The sequence below is a fragment of the Anabrus simplex genome, chromosome 2 (assembly GCF_040414725.1).
Source record: "Anabrus simplex isolate iqAnaSimp1 chromosome 2, ASM4041472v1, whole genome shotgun sequence".
NCBI lineage: Eukaryota > Metazoa > Arthropoda > Insecta > Orthoptera > Tettigoniidae > Anabrus > Anabrus simplex.
Window position 1 is genome coordinate 341,547,958 of NC_090266.1, and position 16,594 is coordinate 341,564,551.

General features: G+C 37.7%; 1 protein-coding gene across 3 annotated transcripts in view; it reads left to right on the top strand.

The window, feature by feature from the left end:
- The window catches only part of Hr78 (Hormone-receptor-like in 78), a 290,574-nt gene that overhangs the window by 236,725 nt on the left and 37,255 nt on the right, over nt 1-16,594 (top strand). For all 3 annotated transcript variants that reach the window (XM_067140733.2, XM_068226174.1, XM_067140735.2), the window contains 3 exons: nt 5,465-5,633; nt 14,666-14,774; nt 14,887-15,150. In XM_067140733.2, the coding sequence (XP_066996834.2) occupies nt 5,465-5,633; nt 14,666-14,774; nt 14,887-15,150 (542 nt within the window). The remainder of the gene's footprint in view (nt 1-5,464; nt 5,634-14,665; nt 14,775-14,886; nt 15,151-16,594) is intronic.

Consider the following 16,594-nt stretch of genomic DNA (forward strand, 5'->3'; position numbering starts at 1 on the left):
CAGGAAAAGATGTTACAGCATGACGTAGTATATCTTCCTTATCTTCTGTTGCGAAGGGTCTAATTTTTTCATGGAGATATAACTGTCTATCGATGCTAAGTCTCTGAGGTTTGATGACTTGCAGAAGGTCACTGAAGTCAGGCAGTGGATCTTCTGGAAGGATGGTGTAGGGTACTTCGTCAGAAACTATGGATTTCTTTGTCAACACTACACCAGGGTGCTCTTTCATATACACAAATTGATGTACCTGGGTTATTTGTGGAATGTTTTTCATTCCACCACATAACTTGTGTTGCCAGCCATAAGTAGGAATTGTTACATTTCCAGATTCTGTGCCAATAGCAACAGGAATAATAGAGCTAGAAACCTTACAACTTTTACGGGCGACATTAATTACATCTTCAGTAACTTCACTTCCATTTTTCCGGAATGCTCTCTTGAAACAACCGAAATGCAAATCAGGTTGAAATTTCATGTGTCCCACTGGCAAAAATGAAATTTTGCAACTGCTGTTCTTTCCTATCATAACTCTCCACATGAGGTATCTCATTACAATGTTTTTTTTTTTTTTTTTTATTTTACCCAACACAGTTATCAGCATGGAATTCTAAATGCTCCTCACCTACTGAAAAATTTTCCAAGAAGTGATGTAAAAGGGATAAGACAGTATTTGCTCCTTTAACCGCAATACAAGCTTCTGGAATAATGTACAAAACAAATTTGTTAAATGGTTCACATGCTACACCAAAGAGACCCACTTTGTAGCCTGTAAGAAAGAAAATGGGTCCAACTTGTTGTGGATCGTATGATAAGTGCACCTGTTGGGCAAATCAAAACTATAATGCATTGTGCCTTTGCATGTGTTACAGCTATGTGGCCCAAGAGACAAAGGAGTTTCCAGTTGTCTAATCCCTTGTCTACAATTCTCCATGGTGTTTTTATAAGCAGTCCGTTCTGCTTGGACGTGATTAAAATGTTGTATAGCCTCCTCCATCAGATTTATTTTTTCCTCTTCATCCGTAATTGACAGTTTACCTATTATAGTTTGATTGCTTGTACAAGTCATACAAAGATCAGTCTTGGGTTTCTGAACTACTGTGTTACTGCAAAATGTACGCCAGATTGAATACCAGGACGAGAGTGACACAGGAATTCTCTCTAATGATTTACAACTGTCAGAGTATAATGTATGAACGTACTGGTTGGGAGAAGCATGAGGTCACTTCTTTGTTTTGTAGGAATCTGGCCCGGCATGACAAATGCATTTTGTTCACTGAAATTATTCATAAAGTTGACTGCATGTTTACGATCATCAAGAGGAATAAATTTTATCTGAGAAGTCGTTAATATGTTTCGGTGAATTTTAGGCTGCACCCCTTCTTTCTTGAATTGGACCTTTAAATTTTTTAGCCTCTTCGAGCCACAAGTAAATACAAATTGAAAGAATGACTGACACACCTTCTACCCTCTGAAGTGATATATTGTGTAAGTTTCTTTCCTGTCATAATTTTTTCCCTTAGTAGCTGTCGTCATTGGCTGGTTTCGTACTAATGCATTCATCGCACCCATCATATATATGTGGTGGTGGTTGACATGATCTCCACAATTGTAATCCAGTTCCTGACATTCTATTCTCGAAGAATGAATGAAGCTTTTGGGAAAAAGACCATTGCAATTTCTTGTACAGCCACAACCCTTGTTTACAAATTCATTAACCTCCTCCGTATATTTGGAAGCTTTTTTTTTAACTTTGGGAACATCCTGTAGAACACTTACGTCTGCATCAACAGAGTTTTCCTGCAACTCGTCTGTTATGGAAATTTCAAGAGGTTCACTTTCCTCAAAATCACTATCCTCACCAGAATTTTCACTTTCAAACTCAAGGGGTGCACTGAAGTAGTCCAAAATAATTCGGTAGTCCCAGAGGCAAGTCACTGTCTGCATATTGTTTTAAAGCTTTCGCGATAACATCTGCTGCATCACTAGGCCTTGACATAGTGAGAATTATTACTCCTTATTTTGGAACCTAATCTATTTTAAAATGTTTCAATAAACTTAAATTCACAACTATACGAATAATAAGGAAATAATAAGGAAGTATGGAATACACTGAAAGACTGCATCGGTGTCGGAAATGTTTGGAGCAGACTGGATGCTTATGAAACCTATTACCTTTAAAAGTGTCCAGCTAGGGTTTATTTATCATAAGATATCCAAGTGATCTTATCTTATGCTCGCGCAGCTTGAGTGCAAGTGAGTAAGTGTGTGGAGCCTCGCCTACGATGCGAAAAGTGGTCCCTTTTCTTAGTATTAAATAAACCTCATGTTTTAGCTGTGATTATTGTGAGGGGGCTTTTAAATTCACGCAGTGAGTAGATGACGGCCGAAGCAATACATACGTATCAAAAACGAAAATTCTACATTTTACTCCCTTGAGTGGTTTTTTACAATTATTTCATGAACTGTTGACCGAGAAGTGGTCCCTTTTCTTATGCACGCACACATATTTCGGCCCATGTGAGTTGGAGTCTAACATTTGAGCAGTGAAAGCAGTAGCTAAGAGGTGCACTTCATTGTTACAATTACCACCGCCTGCAGTATATATAATCTTTTAATATACTCGCAGTGTTTAATAAAACATGTAGACTTAATAGAATTCGATAAACTTAAATCCATTCCTAAGCTTGTGCTGATAAAATGGGCATTTAAGACAAAACACGTCATTGACGTAAATGTGAGATCTCATAATCAGTAACAGCTGATGAACACACAAAAAAAATGCACAACTTAAAAAAATTGTAGTCAGAGCATAACTTATATCCATCCGTTAGTCATAAGGAAGTTATGAGACCGAATAGAACACTTATCACATTGATAACTGTATTATTTACTGCTGATCATTAATGGTACATGTAAAGAATAAACTACTGTATATACACTATCTAAGGAATATGATACTTTATCATAAAAAATAAAAATAAATCAGTCGGAATATGAATGAAATGGAATTAAGAAGACACCTAGACCTCACACTTACCGATCTCGATAGCTGCAGTCGCTTAAGTGCGGCCAGTATCCAGTATTCGGGAGATAGTAGGTTCGAACCCCACTGTCGGCAGCCCTGAAAATGGTTTTCCGTGGTTTCCCATTTTCACACCAGGCAAATGCTGGGGCTGTACCTTAATTAAGGCCACGGCCGCTTCCTTCCCACTCCTAGCCCTTTCCTGTCCCATCGTCGCCATAAGACCTATCTGTGTCGGTGCGACGTAAAGCAACTAGCAAAAAAAAAAAAAAAAAGACCTCACACTTAATGGTTCATTTATTCAGAAAATTGCAATTTAATTTAATTTCGTGTGGCTAATTCTAGCCGAGTACAGCCCTTGAAAGGCAGACCCTCCGATGAGGATGGGCAGCATCTGCCCTGTAGGTAACTGCGTGTTATTGTGGTGGAGGATAGTGTTATGTGTGGTGTGTGAGTTGTAGGGATGTTGGGGACAGCACAAGCACCCAGCCCTCACGCCATTGGAATTAACCAATGAAGGTTAAAATCCCTGACCCAGCCAGGAATCGAACCCGGGACCCTCTGAACCGAAGACCATTACACTGATCATTCAGCCAACAGGTTGGACAGAAAATTGCAATAAAATGTAAATACATGTATCGTAAACAAAGTTCTGAATTGAAATGATTGTAAAAGTTTTGTACTCGCCACTCTGCCAACTGCAGTCAATCGTTTAGAAGAGGTTCTGCACCATCCATATGCTCTCCTGTGTTATCCTGCTCATTGTCACAATTATGTGTAATAATCTCTACAGGGACATTCTACTTCCTGGAAATAAATCACACCATTTCGGTGAAGCAAACAATTTGTTAACAGTGGGATGTACCTGCCTAACATAATAATCAACATGGCGACAAATAACATCCTCCTGGAATGAATCAATACTTAAATTATTCGTGTGCCAAGACCTGTTTTTACCTGAAGTGGATAACTTCCCTCCTGGGCAAGTGAATTTCCCATTTGAAACCCTCCGGTCAGTATTTTTGCTTACTCCCATGGCTCTGGCAGTACATTCCTGAACTTCATTGAATGGTATTAGAGGAGAACCTATTTCCTGCATACTGTCTGCTACCCTTTCAAAGAAATCCTGCCACTGACACAATCATTTCCTTTCCCTGGCTTTGAACAAGTCACACCTCGGCCACTTGTAATTTTCACCATTCCTTTTGACTTAGAAGTCATCGTTCAAACACTCACAAGAATAAAGAAAAGATAACTACGTGGTTTGTTAATGATTGATGAAGCACTTCTAACAAACATTAGTCACACTAAAAGACCACTGTGGCCGATGACCTTCGATGTTAGGCCCCTTAAAACAACAAGCATCATCATCAGCAAAAGACCACTGAAATCTACAAATGAATAAAACTTTGAAAATTGTACATCTAGCCACTGATCAACTAACACCAAAAATAATATTCATATAACAAACACGTAAAGCAGTAACAACTAACATAGCAAATGCAGTTCCACTGTAAATGATATCACAAAAGTGGCAGAAAGCAAGTCAAGCCACATGGCGAGAGCATCCCTAATATGTGGCATTGCTGGGATCATTACCTTGGCAAAAGACCAGTTTTGAACAGTGTTTGTCAACTTTTTCTTGCTGCTAGCGCTAAACGTCAGACTCCAACTCTCGTAGGCCCTAGTATAGTATCCTATTTTTTATTTTATATATATATTTGTGTGTGTGTGCGTGTGCGTGCGCGTGCGCTTCCTTGTTCTATTCACATGACTTGTTGAAAGGATATCTTTCAGAAGTTAAGTTTGTGTTTTTGGATGAGAAATATTCACTTATTGTTGGTTAACATACAGTAGTTTGGCACAACCTATATAGTTGCTCAAAGAGAAAAATGAGCGCATGGTATTGTATGTTCATTGCATTTAATATTTTTTCAGACTTAATTTTAATTATTATCAAAATATATGTCACCTCCCATGTAGATACAAACCCTGTGGATATCCACAGCAAACATTAAATCTATAGGTCCAATTGTTTATGAGAAAACATACCTGTGAGGACTGGTGCAATATCATGCCCTCATTTTATTTTTATTTTGTGTATGTCAAGGCTAAATCACTAAAAAGTCAAGACTACCGACTGTCTTAAACTTCATTCCTAACAAATTGCCATGGCTCTCCCTTGCCCCATTCAATTGTTCTTTAATTGGATCAAACTGAGAATGTTTCACATTCTCATAATTTGCTTTAGTGCTTCAAATTATAGATTTATTTCAGTCCTGGCTGAAGGGAGAAGTAGAGTGCAATCCAGTCAATATGTGCCCATGGCTAGGTGTATTTTGTGGGTAGCAGTCATGATTCACTTTAATTTTGAGTGTTTGCTTATGTTTATGTAAGTATTGACATTACCATGTAGGTGTTAAGACATTTTTCTTTTTTCAGTTCAGATACACATGTCACGTTGCTACGTGGCTGTTGGGTTGAACTCTTCACTCTTGGTTTAGCTCAGTGTTCTGAAATACTCTCATTATCAAGTATTTTGTCATCTATTATTAATCATCTCCAGACATCTGTTGCTCAAGAAAGTATATCTCCTCGTCAGGTAAAACAGGTAAATGATTAAAAATGATTTTGTTAGCTTATTAATTGCTATGAAACATGGTATATAGATAATCTGCAATAATCGTATGGAAACGCTACCAAATTTTATTCCCAAGGTGACACTCAGGTCCATGAAGATTCCAGTGAGAGCACACACATTGGATATTACAGACTAATATCACCTAAACCAAACCAATGTCATCACAAGTTTTCTAAAGCATATTATTATGTTTTTATCAAATATGTAATCATTGTAAACTCATCTCTTCTTAGATCAATTGTATACAAGCTAAATGTTTTTATTTATGGTACTTGTTAACACAATTCACTAGTGATAACTATGCACATCAGCCAGATGTTCCTACAGAACACATAGTACACATAAAAATATTTTTCTTTAAAACAATTAATGTCAGCTTAACAATCATAAGTATTTTATTATTAATCAAAATCCAGGATCCTAGCTATTTTGATCTTAGGTAGTATGAACAGCAGCTGAAGATGCCTAAAAAATAGGCGAAACATGTCCCGCTTATGACATAATAATATAAAATATTCATGTAAATCAGTAAGAAAACATAATATATTGAAAAGGTGGACTCAAAAAATAAACATTATTTTAGAAAGGTATACATTGCTCAATACGGACCCAACAATGAGATTTATAACGTGAGTGATTTTGTTGGTTCCTCGGTATTATTACGAGTTTTTTGCTATTTGCTTTACGTCGCACCGACACAGATAGGTCTTATGGCGACGGTATTACGAGTATTATCCTTGAGATTTTATGTCCTCGGTATTATATCAAAAAAGTTTGATGCGACGTTCAAAAGCGTGTACAATGATAACTTTCTGTATAACCAAGTCTAGAAAAGGCTCAACATTTGCATTTTGTAGTGTTTGTAAGTGTGACTTTAGTATCTTGTATAAGAGGAAGGGAGACATTTCAAAACATGTACCGAGCAAGTGGCCATGTGGTTAGGGTAACGCAGCTGTGAGCTTGCATTCTGGAGGTAGTGGGTTCGAACCCCACTGTCGGCAACCCTGAAGATGGTTTTCCGTGGTTTTCCATTTTCACACCAGGCTAATGCTGGGGCCGTACCTTCATTAAGGACACAGCCACTTCCTTCCCACTCCTAGGCCTGTCTGTGTCGGTGTGACGTAAAGCCAGTAACAATGAACTTCTTTCCAAACAACAGAAAGTTAATGTTCATCTATTTTATTAAACAAACATTCCAATATTTTCAGCAGCTAAATTTATTAAATGACAAGGGCATCCTACAATTTTTTTTTCCCCCATTTCCTTTCTCAACAGACCTGCCACACTCATCTTTAACTCTACAATCACTGAGGCGTTATCTGTACCAAAAGCAATGCAGTACTTTAAGGGGATGGTATTGTATTCTTTCAAGTTAGTGAGAAAAAAATTCGCAATGTTAATGTCTGTTGAGTCAGCGATGGTGCTCTCCATAATCAACATTAGATTCTGACGTGAAATACCCAATATAATAGACAAGAAAAATGTTCCACCGATCAATACATTTATTGTGAATGAATTATTGCACTAGTACCGGTTTCGGCCTATCATGGCCATCATCAGCTAGCACACAAATTTACAGTCATTGGGACAAAATTACAAAGATGTTACGTTAGAGCATTCGGATGTCTAATGCAAAATGGAAGTAAACGTAACATCTTTGTAATTTTGTCTAATGTGTAACCGTACGTATGCACGATCCCCGAGTTTTTAGGTTAGAAAATGTTCGTATATAGTTTGTAATGTTAAAATCGTGTAATTTTGTTTATTTACAATGTAAAAACGTAATATTATAAGAAGAATGTGTAGTTAGGGAATATTGCATATGTGCATCATTATATTTTGTATAAATTTCCGTTTGGGTAAGAGTCTGTAAATATGGCCTAGCCGTAAGGATTGTGCAACCGGGAAAACAGCTACTATATCGGGAAGGACGGTTGAGGTCAGTTGTGTGTGCTGCAACTAAGTGGCTTGGAAACACGGGGTACGGCAGGTTGTATCGGTTGAAGAATTGGAGTGGATCAATGTGGACATACATGAGTGGACGTTCTATGTCACATCAAATACTCGATAGCCAATGCGAGGGCTTTGTTTTGAGCGAGGTTTGGGTTGACTGAGTGACGCGTGAAGAAGTGCCTGTGAGAGCGTTGCTACCAGTAAACTTTTCAGGACGCTATAACCACGTGTAGCAAGCCTATATAAGTGTGTACGTGTGTACGGCGAGTCATTCTCATTCTGATTCTGATACTTATTCTGATTCTGACTCTGATGCTGATTCTGTGTGTTTCTCATTTGTACCGGTCTGCGGGAGCTACGTATTTGCGCAGTTTGCTATGCGATCTGCTATTGTTCGTGAGTATCTGTTACGGAGTGAACATGGTATAATCACGACGACTTACCGGCTTTGCAGTGGACTTTCTGTAAAAGAAAGTGTTTGTTTGTAACTTGTCAGCCGAGTATGCAGCTTCAGTTGATGGAGAATTTTGCTGTTTGCTTGCCTCCGGACATGTAACGCTTTCCGTCCAGCCGGCAATTGGAAAGGATTCAAGACGTCAACGAAGAAGTGTAAATGAGGTTAGGGATGCTCTTCGTAAAGAAGGTTGCATCCATATGTAGAGAAATAGTCGTCGTACTTTTCTCTACCAAATTAGGATTCACGGTAACAGTGGAGTGCAGTGGGGCTCTTACCTGGAGGTATGTTAAAAGTATAATGATGTTTTATTTTTTATTGGTGATTTTAGTGGTTTGAAATTTGCGTTTGTAGACGGTCCACACGTTTTGGTCTCGTTAAATGATATTTTATTTTATTGGTGATTTTAGTGGTTTGTAATATGCCTTTGTAGACGGCAAACACGAGTTGGTCTTGTTAAGTGATATTTTATTTTATTGGTGATTTTAGTGGTTTGTAATTTGCCTTTGTAGACGGCCCACACGAGTTGGTCTCGTTAAATGATATTTTATTTTATTGGTGATTTTAGTGGTTTGTAATTTGCCTTTGTAGATGGCAAACACGAGTTGGTCTCGTTAAATGATATTTTATTGGTGATTTTAGTGGTTTGTAATTTGCCTTTGTAGACGGCAAACACGAGTTGGTCTTGTTAAATGATATTTTATTTTATTGGTGATTTTAGTGGTTTGTAATTGGCCTTTGTATACGACAAACGAGTAAATCTCGTGAAGATTTGATTTTGTTGGGTAGTATTGTGTATATTTGCTCTATGTAAACGGCAAGCACTAAGTGGGTTGCATAAGTGTTGATTTTTGTTGGTGTTTGTCACATATTAGTTCTTATTCTGGGAGTAAAGTCATAGAATCAAACTTAAAGTGAGTCTTTCGTCAGTGGAGTAAGGCTGAACCTGGTATGTTACCCAAATTTAATTTCAGGGGTTATATAGCAACAGGTAAGATTATAAAGTAAGTCTGGAGCCTCGTCAGCCTGATGACCGTCGCCTTGGGAGAGGGAGTGGCTCGTTGCTCTACATAATTAAATATTCCTGCAATTGTTTTGCAGGTGGCGCCCATTATCCTTGTTATTTACACTTATTTGAGTCAACGTTTATCTGTTCAGTATTTCAATAGCTTGCAGTAGTTGCAAATGACTGTAAATTTGTGTGCTAGCTGATGATGGCCATGATAGGCCGAAACCGGTACTAGTGCAATAATTCATTCATAATAAATGTATTGATCGGTGGAACATTTTTCTTGTCTATTACATTGATTCCAATCAATACGGAATATGAAACTTATAAATAATAAAAATACCCAATATTGCGAGAACTTCAGCCGGGGATTGTTACATAAATATACATACATACATTATCATTATAGACTGTTATGCCTTTCAGCGTTCAGTCTGCAAGCCTCTGTGAATATACTAAATGTCCCCACAATCCTCGATTTGCAACTAGTGTTGTGGCCTCATTTAGTTCTATACCTCTAATCTTTAAATTGTTAGAAACCGAGTCTAACCATCATCGTCTTGGTCTCCCTCTACTTCTCTTAACCTCCATAGCAGATTCCATTATTCTCCTAGGTAACCTATCCTCCTCCATTCGCCTCACATGACCCCACCACCGAAGCCGGTTTATGAGTACAGCTTCATCCATCGAGTTCATTCCTAAATTAGCCTTTATCTCCTCATTCCGAGTACCCTCCTGCCATTGTTCCCACCTGTTTGTACCAGCAATCATTCTTCCTATTTTCATGTCTGTTACTTCTAACTTATGAATAAGATATCCTGAGTCCACCCAGCTTTTGCTCCCGTAAAGCAAAGTTGGTCTGAAAACAGACCGATGTAAAGATAGTTTCGTCTGGCAGCTGACTTCCTTCGTACAGAATACTGCTGATCGCAACTGCGAGCTCACTGCATTAGCTTTACGACACCTTGATTCAATCTCTCTTACTATATTACCATCCTGGGAGAACACACAACCTAAATACTTGAAATTATCGACCTGTTCCAGCTTTGTATCACCAATCTGACATTCAATTCAGTTGAATTTCTTACCTACTGACATCAATTTAGTCTTCGAGAGGCTAATTTTCATACCATGCTCATTGCACCTATTTTCAAGTTCCAAGATATTAGACTGCAGGCTTTCAGCACAGTCTGCCATTAAGACCAAGTCATCAGAATAGGCCAAAATGCTTACTACATTTCCACCTAACTGAATCCCTAACTGAATTAAATTTTAAGCCCTCTCCTAAACTACCATTGTACCCAGCATGATTAAAATTATTTATAGCCTTGACTGTAGTGCCTTATTCCCCAAATTTACATAGCAATTTTCATTAAATTCTCTTCAGCCATTTTCTCACAATGCACGTACGTACATACGTACATACATTAAGTACATAACGGAAATTAATATTAAACATTGCATTGTAGTCCACATGGTTCACGTAGTACAAAACATGTTGAGACCGAACGGATGTGGTAATTTTTTCCTCCATTTCTTAACTGTGTGGCATGTGCGCAGGAAACTGTGTTTCGAAGACTGCGTGTGGTAGACGGAAGTAGGTGCAGAACCTGCTCTGCTCTGTCCTACCCTGCCTGTCAACTTGCAATGGTGCAATGATTTGTGTGAATTACAAAAATCTGCTCTGCGCTGCTTTAGCTGCTTCGCCTACGTCCCAATGACAAGGGCATCCGGCTTTCTAATCTGAGATATTGTTAACATTTAAGTACATTTATTCCACTTGTGAATGATATCAGTTGCTCTGACCAAATGCCAGCATTAGTCACCCATCATTTAAGGATCCCTTCTTTCTTGGTATCTCTGTTCCTTTTCTTGGGTCTCAGTAGCACAGGCTATAGAGCACTGGCATACTGACCTCAAGTTGGCAGGTTCAATGCCAGCTCAGTCTGGTGGTATTCTAGTAGATTTCCGGCACATTAAAGAACTTCTGCAGACAAAATTTTGGCACCTTGGCATCTCCGAAAACCATGAAGTTTGTTAGTGGGCCATAAATACAATAACATTATTTCAATTTTTTAATATCATGATGGTAATTTTCTTTTTTTTGCTTACAGCTTCCATATTCTGGTTGTGGGAATACAGAAAGTGAATTTTCAGTGACATTCAAAATCCGAATTGTTTTCATGAATTTTCTGTATTATCATTACCCAGCAAGCTGTAAAACGCTTTGCAAAAAGTTTCCCAGGGTGTTAGTTTCTTGACACTTAACTTTTCCTCAAGGCTTTTTATCATGGCAACTTGTTCCTAATTTGTTGGCCACAAAGATTTTTTGCACTACTCAGCTTTTGAAACTGGATTCTGACATCTGAGAGGATTTGTTACACTGACCACACATCACCTCATAATCTGCAGGCCTTCGGGCAGATCAGTGGTTTCTTCGTAAATCAAGGCCCATCAGGGCTGTAGCCACGGTAGCCAGTTTAGGCACTTTATGGCTAGATGTGGCCATTTTGAGTATTAAGTTAACCACAAATATTCGAAAAAGCCACTAGTGGCATTTTGGCCAATTTCTTTTCCTAACTTGGTCATTTCTAGCCATAGTTACTTTTGACACCTGTGTTGTGATATTCAGTTCATTACAGGTAAGTTATTCATAGTTCAGGTCATTTCCTGAAATAATTATTTTAATTGTGGCAGTGAAAGTAATTGGACATCCCTGTCACATACAGAACCATTAAAAAATTCTGATTCCCCTCTATTCACAAGTTCATCTCCCTTGTCTGCATAGCATGGCTAAAGCTTGCTTAGCTTATTTCATCACTCTGGCTAAGTGGTTTACATTATATTTCAGGCATCTGCTCTTCTTGAGTTTGAGTGTGTCCATGAGAATGACATAACTGGTGAATCCCCATAACTCCTTTTTCTTTCTTATTTCATTCCACCATGATCACACTTCTTGCGACTTGTCCAGACAAGACTCATCAACACTGCTCAGTCTCGATTGCCCATGGTGTACTGTAGGTTTTAAGTGTCTAAAGTTACTTTCTTCACTAAGTTTCATGCAGTGAAAAAAAAACATGATTTCTTTATGCCTTAATTTAATGTGTATAGTGGCTCACTTACATTTGCATAGACCTAATTAAACTAATGTCCTTTATCATGCCAAAACCTCAGTATGCACAGAACTATAGGACAGAGTGGGAGACTATAGCTGAATTTAAAGAATGGATTCAGCCCATTCCAACAGACAATAGAAAAGCATTTTGCAATTTTTGCTTATTGGCTATTTTGTTGGCTATTTTAAATTAAAATTTTGACTAAGCCATGTGGGAAAGTTTTCTTTTCCATACAATGTCCCAATGGAAGTTCTTAGATTTATTGGTTCAAGTGTAACTTACACAGCACAAAAATAATCAGCAGAATTGCCTCTGTAGGTGGTGATATTGAGGAGAAACAAAACACTGAAGAAGATGATGATGATGATGATGATGACATGTATTTTTGTTAGGTGAATTCAATATAATTAAATTGTTTGTATTTTTCTCCTTATCACAAGTTTTGTGTGTGTGCATGTCTACACTCTCTTATGATTTACGCTCATATAGCAACTATTTGCAAGCTAGTCCATTTGTTTACCCATTTCTAGCCATTTTGACTATAAGTTTTTGCTACTTTTCAACATCAGGTGATGGCAACACTGGCCGTAGTACTGTGAGGTGTACATAACATTATGTTGCCCTGCGATGGAAGTCTCTCTGGGAGACCAGTCTTTTGCTGTAAAGTGCTGGCCTTGGTCCAAGAGACCCAGGTTCGATTCCCAGCCGGGTCGGTGATTTTAACCTTCATTGGTTACTTCCAATGTATCGGGGTCTGGGCGTATGTGCTGTCTTTAACATTAGAATTCATCACAGGTAGGGCCCCATCATCGCAGACGCACAGGTCACCTATACCGACGTCAACTGCAAAGACCTGCACCCAGCCTCTTCAGAGGCCAAATGCCATTGTTGTTGTGATTATTATTATTATTATTATTATTATTATTATTATTATTATTATTATTATTATTATTATTATTACTGCCCTACAAACAAAGAAAAAATAATTATATTGGAATCTATTCAACATAAGTAAGAACTACAGGCAAAAAAATAATTTAAAATCTCCACAAATTTGTATGCAGTTCTTATGTTGAATAGAATCCATTAGGTAAGGAAAACATAATGTTTATTATTACTTTCTTCAAAATATACAACTAGTGTTGATAATCTGGTGTTTTCATTGTGCAATAATACTGCTTTTCAGACCCTCTTGAGAGAAGTCAATAAATAACCTCCATTCGTCAGGCATATGCTGGAAACCTAGGTCACCAACAGTATTAAAAACGATATAAACATATAGGTAACAGATGGAGAACAGCGGCTTACCATGTAAGTACACATGGATAGAGTTTACATAAAAGAAAGACATGGGTACCATAATTTTCTGCTGCCGCCTTTGTCAGTTCAGGATTCTATCTTTTTTTTTTTTTTTTTTTTTTTTTTTTTTTTTTTTTTTTTTTTTCCATGCATGCTTACACGGTAAGTCCCTCTTTTCCCTCTTACGCATTGATGTATTTTGCTTTGGTTAGCTTTCTTACCTGAGCAAACTACACTGACTGGCAAGATTAATGTATCATTTGAACTTTCAAAGGAAAAAGCCTGTTAAATTGTGAAACATTTCATTCATTATTACAATTTTTAATTTTTTTTCATGAGAATAATCAGTGTAAATGATAGAACAAATGTTTCACAATTTAACGTGCTTTTTCCTTTGAGAATTCAAGTGATCCATTAGTTTTGCTGGTCAGTGTATGTTGTCTGTCAATGATGATGAAAACTCGGTGTAAACAAAGAAGAATTTAAGTACAATGTTGAATTCTTGAAATTAAGGAAAGAACTACAGGTTCTCTTAGATTTAGATTTGTCTTGTATTCAGGATTTACTGTATTATTACAAAATATTGCTATTTTGTGTAGAAAGCAGGTGTGGATCAGATGAATTGTGATTGTAATTATTTTGCCTGTGACCCATTAGGAAACTTTGTTTTTTCTCTTGGGCCTGTGTATTTTGTAAATGCCAAGTTTCATACTATGAAGAACAAAGAACCATGCATTATCTCACCATATCACATTTCACAGAGATTTCTTTCCAAAAATTATAGACACATTCAGATATCCTAATGTAGAATATCATCTTGTACTCTTATTGCCTAATATGTGATAGACATTAGTACCAGACCTATCTTGCTCCCTTCCCCTAACTGAATGTCTGATCATTGCAAAGTTATTTTCATATCGCTCTACAATTCTACCTTTGTTTTCTAGAGATTGTTGTGGAACCTTTCCTTGCTTGGTAAATTATACCTATATAACTGTAGTTAAATGTCATTACTGCTCCACCAAAAAAAAAAAAAAAAAAGAACTTTTTATATAAACTTGAAAGTAAATATTTTGTCATTATTGCCTCTACTTTTCTTTGCTTGTCTTCTAATAATGCTGAGAATTGTGTAGTTATAATGATAGTTTCCAAGTACTTATTTCACTTTCAGGTGACTGATCACATATGTAAGCTACAAGAGTATGTGAGTTCAATGGCAAGGTTGCAAGTTGATGAACATGAATATGCTTACTTAAAGGCTATCACCTTGTTTAGTTCAGGTATGACATTAACATACCAGACCTTTGTAGAAGTACTCAGTTAGTATTTGTTGTGTTTGTTGGGAAAAATTTTTACATTTTGAGCTTTTCTCTATTTTCCCCCCTCTTATAGATCAGCCAGGTCTATCAATGAGGCGACAAGTGGAAAAGTTCCAAAAGAAGGCCTTCCAGGAACTTCGTGGTTATGTTAATCAAACCTTCCCAGAAGATCGGGATCGTTTTCCACAGTTACTTCTTCGATTACCACCTCTTAGATCACTACAACCTAAAGTAATTGAAGAGCTTTTCTTCGCTGGACTTATAGGAAATGTTCAAATTGATAGTGTTATTCCATACATTCTTCGTATGGAAGGTGGTGATTACAGTTCACAACTAGGTATGTATATTAAAAGTAACATCTGTGTTTTAGGTTACAGGTTGTATCTTAGGCACTTGCTCGTATGTTGAAGCAGCTAATATTGTCTTATAATACACTTATTTGCAAAAAAAAAAAAATTGTGCACCGTGAAGGAGCCATCGCATGGGCAAGTAGGGGGGGTACAAATACAGTGCAAATAAAACATCGAAATATTGTACCTCATCAAGCATTTATTGCAGAGTAACAAACACTTTCAGGATGCTCTTAATATGATGTTGGACCACCTGTAGCACTGAGACAGGCGGCGTTTCGGTCAAGCATGGAGGCATACAGTCATCCAATGTTCACCTGAGGTAGATCCTGCCACAGCTGGCAGTGCAACTCTCCTTCCACATCTGCCATAGTTGCCATCCAGTCTGGTCCGAAACATTTCCAATGGGCAAGTGGTCTGGAGACATTGCTCGCCAAGGAAGCATATTTGCATTAGAAGGTAAGCCAGAGATATACAACTTTGTGAGGCCAGGCTCTTCCTGCTGAGGTTGTTGAGCCGCACCAGAAAGGGAAGCACACACAGTCGCAGAATATCCTGGACATATCGCTGTGCCATCAGAGTTTCTTCAATCGCCAGCAGTGGGGAGCAGGAATCATAAGAAATGGCACCCTACACCTTGACACCTCTCATTGTGGCGGTGTGCTACTCAACAATGAACATGGGTTACTGCAATGCCCAGGATGTCTCCAGACTGAATTTGGTGGTCGTCTGTGTCCAGACGGAACCATGATTCGTTGCTGAGCACCACTCGTTGCCAATCTGCAGGCTGCCATGCTTCCTTTTCCTAGCAGAAGTTTGAACACACTCGGCAATGTTCGGGTCGTAATGGTAGGTGCCGCGACAACAGATCCTGCTTTACTAGCCGCGTGGATATGGTACTGGAGGACGTATGCATACTTCCAGCTGCGTTGACAGGTCTCTGGATGGTGTGCAGCAACACCTGTGGAGTGTTATATAATAACCTTGAAAGGAAATAATTCTGGTTCCACATTATTTGATACTAATCAGATTCTTAAAATCTTTAAATTATTATTACTACTATTATTAATATTCATATTATATACAAATTGCATATTTTTTCGTACAAGTTTTGTCCTTATTATAAGACTTCTTCAGCCATTACACATTGATTAAAACAATTGATAGATGGGTAAGAATTTTTTTTAAGAACATTGTACGTTGCACATAAAAAGTGCCATACTATTTCTTAATTACATTAAAAACAAATGATCACTAAAAAAATCATTTACATAAAATAGTCTCCGTAGACTAAATTGTCCCAGTAAAATATTGACTAGAAGAATCCACGTAATTTTTACATTGTTCCATGTTGGCAGTGTTATCTACATTTTAAATTTGGACCAAAGATTTTCAAAGTTTCTGGTGAGCTTTTAGCATAAGAGTATAAAG